Raw genomic sequence first — 10,596 nt, 5'->3', positions numbered from 1 at the left:
CTTGCAAACTTTATATGACCCAGCACAAGGGAAGGCCTGGGCCAAGTAGTGGGAGTGGGTGGGTAGGGGAGCAGGGGCAGGGGGTATAGGGAACTTTCAGGATAGCATTTGAAATGTAAATAAAACGAATTAAAAAAAAGAATATTCTAATTACCAAAATACAAGGAAGACTGAGGTAATATTTTAATTTCTACACATGACAAGAAAGAGGTATTTTAAACCTCAACAATATAGTTTTTATAAACAGAGCCAAAATTATACCACAAGAAAAACCAATATAGGACAGGAAAATCAAAGGGACAGAATCCTTCCCATTTCCATATGTGCCCCAGAGATAAACCTGTGCCACAGCTCTCCACATGCAAATTCCTCTCAGAGTGAATGGTTCTCCTAGGAGTGCTGACACTCAGGCTTACAGGAGGTACAAGACACAGTTAGAAACAGCAAAACCATCAAATACCAGAAATAAACAGAAGGCAAGATGCAAGGGCAAAAACAAAATCACCAGAAACCAAGGCTACTTGGTATCACCAGAACCCCATTCTCCTACCACAGCAATCCCTGGATACTCCAACACACAGGAAAACCAAGATTCTGATTTAAAATCACATCTCATGATGAGGAATTTAAGAAGCATATAAATAACTCTCTTAAAGGAATACAGGAGAACACAGGTAAACAGGTAGAAGCTTTTAAAGAGGAAACAGAAAAAGTCCCTTAAAAAATTACAGGAAAACACTACCAAACAGGTAAAGGAATTGAACAAAACCATCAAGGACCTAAAAATGGAAATGGAAACAATTTTAAAAAATCACAAAGGAGACAGAAAACCAAGGAAAGAGATCAAGAGTCATAGATACAAGTACCACCAACAGAATACAAAAAATAGAAGAGAGAATCTCAGGTGCAGAAAATACAATAGAAAATATTGACACAACAGTCAAAGAAAGTGCAAAATAAAAAAAGCACCTAGACCAAATCATCCAGGAAACCTAGGACACAATGAGAAGTCCAAACCTAAGATTAAAAGGTATAGAAGAGAGTAAAGATTCACAACTTAAAGGGCCAGTAAACGTGTTAAACAAAACTATAGAAGAAAACTTCCCTAACCTAAAGAAAAAGATGCCCATGAACATACAAGAAGCCCCCAGAAACTCCAAATAGACTGGACTAGAAAAGAAATTCCTCCTGTCACATAATAGTCAAAATACCAAATGCAGAAAACAAGGAAAGAATATTAAAAAGCAGTAAGGGAAAAAGTTCAAGTAACATATAAAGGCAGGCCTATCAGAATCACACCAGACTTCTCCACAGAGACTATGAAAGCTAGAAGATCCTGGGCAGATATCCATAGACACCCTAAGAGAACACAAATGCCAACCCAGACTACTATACCCAGAAAAACTCTCAATAACCACAGATAGAAAAAGCAAGATATTCCATGACAAAACCAAATTTACACATTATCTTTTCAAACATATAGCCCTACAAAGGATAATAGATGGAGGGAAGCTATACCCTAGAAAAAATTTAAAAGTAAGTTTCTTTCAACAAACCTGAAAGAAGATAGCCACACAAACATAACTCCATCTCTAACCACAAAAACAACAGAAAGCAACAATCATTTCTTAATATCTCTTAACATCAATAGACTCAATTCCCCAATAAAAAGACATAGACTAACAGGCTGGATATATAAACAGAAACCAGCATTTTGATGCAACAGACGCTACTACAACAAAACTATACTCAACAAAACTAGAAAATCTGGATGAAATGAACAATTTTTCTAGACAGATACCAGTTATCAAAGTTAACTCAGTATCAGGTAAACCATCTAGACACTCCCTTAATCCCTAATGAAATAGGAACAATCATTAATAATCTCACAATCAAATACAAGTCTGGGACCAGATGGGTTTAGTGCACAATGTTATCAGACCTTTAAAGAGGACCTAATACCACTACTCTTCAAACTACTTCACAAAATTCAAGCAGAAGGAACACTACCCAATTCATTCAATGAAACCACAATTATGCTTATATCTAAAGCATGCAAAAACACAACCTAAAAGAGAAATTCTGACCAATTTCACTTATTATTATCAATGCAAAAGTACTCAATAAAATTCTTGTCAACTGTATCCAAGAACACATCAAAACAATCATCGATCATGATCAAGAAGGCTTCATCCCAGGGTGCAAGGATGGTTCAATATATTGAAATCCATCAATGTATTCCAATATATTAACAAACTCAAAGAAAAAAGCACATGATCATTTCATTAGATGCTAAAAAAAAAAAAAAAACATGTGACAAAATTCAACACCCCTTCATGATAAAAAGTCTTTGAAAGATCAGGAATTCAAGTCCCATATCTGAACATACTGAAAGCATTATATAGCAAACCAGTAGCCGAGATCAATCTAAATGGAGAAAAGCTTGAAAAAATCCCACTAAAATTAGTGACTACACAAGGCTGCCCATTCTCTCTATAAATATTCAATATAGTATGCCAAGTCCTAGCCAGGGCAATTTGACAAGAAAAGATAGTCAAAGGGATCCAAATTGGAAAGGATGTAGTTAAATATCAGTATTTGCAGATGATATGATAGTATACTTAAGTGACCCCAAAAATTCCAACTTTGGGAAAGTGACTAAATATGAAATAACTTAAACAAATCAATAGTCTTCCTATAATCAAAGCATAAATTGGCTGAGAAAAAAAATAAGGAAGTGATATCCTTCAGAACAGTCAAAAACAATATAAAATACATTGGCATGACTCTAACCAAACAAGTGAAATATCTGTATGACAAGAACTACAAGTCTCTAAAGAAAGAAATCAAAGAAGACCTCAGAAGGTGGAAAGATCTCCCATTCTCATGGATTGGTGGGATTAATATAGTAAAAATGGTCATATTGCTAAAAGCAATCTACAGATTCAATGCAATTCCCATCAAATTCCAACTCAATTCTTCATAGAGTTAGAAAAAGCAATTCTCAAATTACTTTTAAATAACAAAAACCCAGGATAGTAAAATCTATTCTCAACAATAAAAGAATATCTAGGGGAATCACCATCACTGACCTCAAGCTGGACAGAAGTGAAATAGTGATAAAAAACACCATGGTATTAATACAGTGACAGGCAGGTAGATCAATGGAATGAAACTCAAGACCCTGAAACGAACACCTATGGTCACTTGAACTTTGACACAGAAGCTAAAACCATCCAGTATAAAAAAAGACAGCATTTTCAACAAATGATGCTGGTTCAACTGGAAGTCAACATGTAAAAGAATGCAAATTTATCCATTCTTATGTTCCTGTACAAAGCTCAAGTCCAAGTGGATCAAAGCTCACTACAAAACAAAACAAAACAAAACAAAACAAAACAAAACAAAACAACAACCAAGATACACTGACTCAAATAGAAGAAAAAGTTGGTAAAAGTGCACAGGGGAAAATTTCCTGAACAGAACACCAATGGCTTTTGCTCTAAGATAAAGAATCAAAAAATGGAACCTCATAAAATTGTAAATTTCTATAAAGCAAAGAACACTGTCAATTTGAATTTTGGAAAAGATCTTTACCAGTCCTATATCTGATAGAAGGCTAATATCCAATATATACAACAAACTCAAGAAGTTAAACTCAGGAGAACCAAGTACACCTGTTGCAGTAAATCTCCTCCCAAATATACCCGGGCAATGAAAACACAACACGGTTAATATGATTACATGTTGTGTGCCTAGATTGGGGGGATCTACCACTACACTACCATCTTCCACAGCTTATGAGACCCCTTAGAACTTGCAGTTTCTCCAGGCCATGTGCTTATGCTCCACTTTACTCCTTCTTCCACCTCCTCTGTCACCTCTCCCTCTTCCATTTTCTCCTCTCCCCACCTTCCACTCCACCTTCCCTTTTATCTGCCCAATCATCAGCTCTCATTTATTTTACAAATTAAGGTGGGAAGCAGGTTTATAGGAAATCACCTGAGAACTGACTCATTCCTTGTTCTCAACCACTCACAGGAGAATGGAATTAACATCAAATATAATTAACCCCAGGACTACCCACAATATAAAGCTATTAAAAATGGGGAACAGAGCTAAACAGAGAATCCTCAACTGAAGAAACTCAAATGTCTGAGAAGCACCTAAAGAAATGCTCAACATCCTTAGTCATCAGGGAAATGCAAGTCAAAACTACCCTGAGATTCCACCTCATACCAGTCAAAATGGCTAAGATCAAAAACTTAGGTGACAGCAGATGGTGGAGAGGATGTGGAGAAAGAGAAACATTCCTCCATTGTTGGTGGGATTGCAATCTGGAACAACCTCTCTGGAAATCAGTTTGGCAGTTCGTCAGAAAATTGGGCATAGTGCTACCTGAGGAACCAGCTATACCACTCCTGGGCATATTCCCAGAAGATCGTCCAACTAATAATAAGGACAGATGCTCCACAATGTTCATAGCAGCCATATTTATAATAGCCAGAACCTGGAAACACTGCAGATGTCCCTCAACGGAGGAATTGGTCCAGAAACTTTGTACATTTACACAATGGAATACAACTCAGCTATTAAAAATCATTACTGTATGAAATTTGCATGCAAGTGGATGGATCTACAAAGTATCCTGAGTGAGGTAACTCAGTCACAAAAGAACACACATGATAAGTACTCATTGATAAGTGTATATTAGGCAAAGGTACGGAATGCCCATGGTACAACTCCTGGACCACATGAAGCTCAAGAGGAAGGAAGACTAAAGCCTGGATTCTTCAGTTGTACTTAGAAGGGGTAACAAAATAATCAAGGAAAGTAGAGGGTGGGAGTGATTTGTGAGGAAGTGAAGAGGGGAGGGGAAAAATAGGGGAAGAATCAGGTATAGGAAGAGATGGAAGAGATGTACACAGGGTCAGCAAATTGAACAGAGGTGTGTAGCATTAGGGGATGGGGAACTGCGGGTAGCAACCAGAAAGTGCCAGATGCCAGAAATCAAGAGCTTCCCAGGACCTCATAAAGATGACATTAGGGGAAATACCCTACAAAGGGAAGGGAGAATCTGTTGAGACCATACACAAAGTTTAGGCATGGCCCCCTGGTTGAAGGATATGGCCACCTACCCATCTCCAAAATTTTAACCCAGATCGCTTCTGTCTACACATAATACATGTACAAAGACTGGAGCACAGACAGAAGGAAAGGCCATCCATAGACTGCCCCACCTGGAGATTCAACCCACATGCAGACAACAAACCCAGACACTATTTTGGATGCCAGGAAGTGCTTGCTGACATTGCCTGATCCAGCTGTCTCCTGAGAGGCTCTGCCAGATCCTGACCAATACAGATGTGGATGTTTGCAGCCAACCATCAGACTGAGCACAGGGACCCCAATGGAGGAGTTAGGAAAAGGACTGAAGGAGCTGAAGGGGCCTTATCTGGCATCAATGGGAGGGGAGTTCCTTGGTCCTTTAAATGCTTGTTGTCCCATTGTGGAGGAATACTAGGGTGATGAGGCTGGAGTGGGTGGGTGGATGGGGGGAGCATTATCATAGAAGCAGGCTAAAGGGGGATGGCATAGGGGGTGTCTTAGTAAGGATTTCTATTCCTGCACAAACATCATGACCAAGAATCAAGTTGGGGAGGAAAGGATTTATTCAGCTTACACTTTCACATTAATATTCATCACCAAAAAAGTGAGGACTGGAACTCAAGCAGGTCAGGAAGCAGGAGCTGAGGAAGAGGCCATGGAGGGATGTTACTTACTGGCTTGCTTCCCCTGGCTTGCTCAGCTTGCTTTCTTATAGAACCCAAGACTACCAGCCCAGGGGTGGCTTCACCCACAAGAGGCACTCCCACCCTTGATAACGAATTGAGAAAACGGCCCACATCTGGATCTCATGGAGGCATTTCCTCAACTGAATCACCTCTCTCTGTGATAACTCCAGCCTGTGTCAAGTTGACACACAAAAGCCGCCTGTACAGGGGTTTGTAGAGGGTAAACCTGGAAAGAAGATAACATTTGAAATGTAAATAAATAAAATACCCAATTTTTCCAATTTTTTATTAGTTATTTACTTCATTTACATTTGAAATGCTATCCCGAATGTCCACTGTAACCTCCCCCCCCACTCCCCTACCCACCCACTCCCACTTCTTGGCCCTGGTGTTCCCCTGTACTGGGAATATGAAGTTTGCAAGACCAAGGGGCCTCTCTTCCCAATGATGGCTGATTAGGCCATCTTCTGCTACATATGCAGCTAGAGACATGAGCTCTGTGGGTACTAGTTAGTTCATATTATTGTTCCACCTATAGGGTTGCAGACCCCTTCAGCTCCTTGGGTAATATATATAGCTCCTCCATTGGGGGCCCTGTGTGCCGTCCAATAGCTGACTGTGAGAATCCACTTCTGTGTTTGCCAGGCACTGGCATTGCTTCACAAGAGACAGCTATATCAGGGTCCTTTCAGCAAAATCTTGCTGGCATGTGCAATAGTGTCTGTGTTTGGTGGCTGATTATGGGATTGACCCCCAGGTGGGGCAGTTTCTAGGTAGTCCACCCTTTCATCCTAGCTCCAAACTTTGTCTCTGTAACTCCTTCTATGGGTGTTTTGTTCCCAATTCTAAGAAGGGGTGAACTCTCCACACTTTGGTCTTCGTTCTTCTTGAGTTTCATGTGTTTTGCAAACTGTATCTTGGGTATTCGAAGTTTCTGGGCTAATATCCACTTATCAGTGAGTGCATATCATGTGAATTCTTTTGTGATTGGGCTACCTCACTCAGGATGATATCCTCCAAATCCATCCATTTGCCTAGGAATTTCACAAATTCATTGTTTTTAACAGCTGAGTAGTACTCTATTGTGTAAATGTACCACATTTTCTGAATTCATTCCTCTGTTGAGGGATATTTGGGTTCTTTCCAGCTTCTGGCTATTATAAATAAGGTAAAATAGCCAATTTTTTAAAAAGGAAAAAAGAAAACCTCTAGAAAAGGGGGGACAGCAAAAGAAACTGAGAAAAAGTGGAGTAGATGGGACAATCAAGAGATGATGGCTTTCTGCTATGTCAAGGAAATAATTACAATGAGAATTTTTTTTTTAAATGAAAACCTTGGTTCAATTCCTAGAAACCTTTTTTTGTGGCTTACAACTACCAATAACTCCAGCTTCAGGTGATCTGATGCCCTCTTCTGGTCTCTGTGTGTGCCTTCACACATACTACATATACTCATGTAAATGCATGCACATAAGCTAAAATAAATTAAATTTGAGACAGTGAATAACAGCAGAATCAAATTTCTCACTACAATATGCATATCACACATTTACACATTCACACACACGTATACACATGCACACACCCACATATGCATACACACATACACTCATACACAGCTGTACACATGTACACACACAAAGCCATACACATACACCCACACACTCACACACAGGCACAAACACATTTTCACACTCTCACACATGCAAACACACACACATTCGATTTAGCACTAAGGAGTCACAGGAGATATTGACAGGGACATCGTGCAATAAGGTTGATAATGTCTGACATGTTGGCTTTAGAGAACATTCAGGACAGAACTTGAAGACAGTGTATATAAGAAATAAAATCAATTTGAATAGAAAAAAATGTTTATTATAAGGAGCCATAATGGGACAAGCTAATAACTAGCAGGTGATCTTCCTGAGATGACCTGCCTCAGATTACTATATAATCTGCAACTGGTTTGCTCTTTTGAGGCAAGGCTATTGGAGAATTTATTTTATGAAAGGTTACTGCTACTAATATGCTTTTTCTGTCATTATTAAACTTATATAACAATAACTAAGTAATAGCCCACATCTTTGGAGCAGATCTCTGCAGATTTATGAAGATGTACTGTCTAGTAGTGATTCTATACAGACAAATAAATGACTTCTTAAGTCTTATGATGATCCTATAAGAATTCCTAAAATTATATCAGTTATTATTAAGCTCTTTTATAGTGTGACTGCTATTAGGTCCTTTTGTGCTAATCAAAACTGAATGAGAACTCTGGCTGTCTCCCAAGTGTCACTAGCTCATTGCTCTTAGATAGTAACCAGACTTTCTTAGAGCATATTCCAAGAGGTTGTAATACAATCAACCAAAGGTCATAAAAAGGGAGCTATTTATTATAGGTGCTTTGACAGAAAATAAAATATTGACTGGGTTTATCTATACAAAACTTCACTAGTAACTTAGTTATGGCTTTAAATCTTCAGTGAATCTGTGGAGCTGAGACAAGTGATGGATGTTTAGCAAGATAATTACTTCTAATGGATATGTATGTAAACATCCTCTGAGGTAAACGTCTATTTCAATTTATGATTTGGTTTTTTGTGTGAACTTGTGATGGACTTTGTAACATGTGATCATGTGTTCTGAAAGATGTATTAAACACTGAGGACAAAGAGATGGAGATTTTTTTCCCTTTCTCCACATTTTTATCTTTCCCCGGCATTTTATCTTTTTATTTTTATCTTTTTATTTTTATCTTTTTATTTCTATCTTTCCCCGGCTTAGGGTCTTTCTGTGTTTCCCTTTAGATAGCTTTCATAGGAAACTTTACAGCTTAGTAAAAAAATGATGTAATCACTTTTCTGTGTGTCCCTTTTTCATCCTGCTACTAGCTGATGAAAGTTAGATCTGAGCAGCTCCTGAGATAGCACAAAGCCTATTTACTTAATACTTTTCTTTTTGAGGAGGAGGTACTAAGTGCTAGAAACTGCAGTTTCTGGCCTCAAAGGATCACAGAAGGCAGGTCAGATACAGTAGCACAGAAACTAGGACTTAAGTAAGTAAACTTATTTTTATACAGCAACCCTAATATCTCTTGAGACAAAGTCTTACTCCCAAAACTCTTAAGACAAAGTCTTACCCTCTGCAGATGCTCTTCACCCTCCACTGCCTCAAGAAGAACTGGCAAGAAAGAAGACTCCTACCGAGGCAGACTTCCAACAGTTTATCACATACAAGTAATTTTTATGAAATATGCAATATATATATATATATATATATATATATATATATATATATACACACATACATAATGAACTATCAACTATGGGCATGAAGATTCATGTCTTAATTACTATTTCTTTACATTGCTGATTCTGAGAAGTATGTAAGATATTAGGTGCTTAAAATCAAAATTGAACTTTGTAATAGTAAAACATATCAAGGTTCCTACCAAATTAATAATACTAAAGAAATATAGGATAAAATACACATTATCAATCCAATATATGTGTTTTTAAATACTTTGGTCTAATAAATAATCTTAACATTATTTCTGCTTATATCAATTTCTTTCAAGTATTTTCTTCAATGCAACACTGACATCCTTATTTCTCAGGCTGTAGATCAAAGGGTTGAGCATGGGAACAATAGTAGTATAAAACAAGGAAGACACTTTTCCTTGTTCCATTGAATTCACTGATGATGGCTGTAAGTACATGAATGCTAGAGATCCAAAGAAGACAGCAACAGCCAAGATGTGGGAACTGCAAGTACTGAAGGCTTTGGACCTGCCCTTGGTGGAGCGAATGCGGAGAATGCTAGCAATGATGAAGATGTAGGAAGTAATAACAGTCATCAATGGGACAAAGATATTCAGTGTACCAAAAAATAGAATTAACATTTCATTGATATAGGTATTAGAGCATGCAAGCTGAAAAAGGGGAAGAATATCACAATAATAGTGGTCAATTATATCTAATTTGAAGAACTGAATCCTAAACATGAAGCCAGTGTTTACTGATGCACAGAACACAGCAAAAATATATACCCCTGAAATCAGAGAACCATATATCTGATATGACATGGTTACATTGTAAAGCAATGGGTTACAGATGGCAACATAGCGGTCATATGCCATTGCTGCTAATGTGTAGCACTCTGCAGTTCCAAAAATGATGGCAAAGTAGATCTGAGCCAAGCATTCAGGGTAGGTGATGAGATTCTTCTCTGTCAGAAAGCTCACCAGCATTTTAGGGGTAACAACTGTGGACTGACAGAAGTCAATGAACGACAGACTGCTGAGGAAAAAGTACATGGGTGTGTGCAGGTTGGAACTGAGCACAATCAGTGTGATCATGCCTAGGTTCCCAGCCATGGTGATCAAATAGATTCCAACAAAGAGGAAGAAGAGGGGCAGCTGGAATTCTGGCTTCTCTGAGAGCCCAGCCAAGAAGAAAACTGTCACTGTGCAATGGTTTCCTGCTGCCATATCTTCCATTATTATCCTGAAGGAGTAAAACAATCATAAACCTGTTAGAGTGACTTTATTTTGTAGTGTGTAGAAAACACACACACACACACACACACACACACACACACAAACCAACAACAACAACAAAAAAACCAAGGTTTCTCGGGCTAGGTACCAGCAAAGGCTGTCTTGCTCAGTTCCCACAGCTAGCTCCAAGCACCTCTCTGGCCCTGGTTTCTGCAGCTGGCTTGCTATGCCAACCAAACCAGTTTTTCCTGAAAACACCTGGAGTAGCTACTGCTGTTCCTAAGGCTATCCATTCCCATGA

General features: G+C 38.5%; 1 protein-coding gene across 1 annotated transcript; it reads right to left on the bottom strand.

Moving 5' to 3' along the window:
* Nucleotides 1-9,359: 9,359 nt before the first annotated feature.
* LOC110327880 (olfactory receptor 1537-like) lies at nt 9,360-10,295 on the bottom strand. The gene has a single exon (XM_021207142.1). The coding sequence runs from the start codon at nt 10,293-10,295 to the stop codon at nt 9,360-9,362; it is 936 nt and encodes a 311-aa protein (XP_021062801.1).
* Nucleotides 10,296-10,596: the final 301 nt, after the last annotated feature.

The sequence above is a fragment of the Mus pahari genome, chromosome 10 (assembly GCF_900095145.1).
Source record: "Mus pahari chromosome 10, PAHARI_EIJ_v1.1, whole genome shotgun sequence".
NCBI classification, from domain to species: Eukaryota; Metazoa; Chordata; class Mammalia; order Rodentia; family Muridae; genus Mus; species Mus pahari.
Note: the sequence above shows the minus strand (reverse complement) of the source record. Positions and strands in the feature narration are given on the sequence as shown.

What these genes read in the sequence shown, in the direction of transcription:
- LOC110327880 (XM_021207142.1), bottom strand. Translation starts at nt 10,295, where the DNA reads ATGGAAGATATGGCAGCAGGAAACCATTGCACAGTGACAGTTTTCTTC.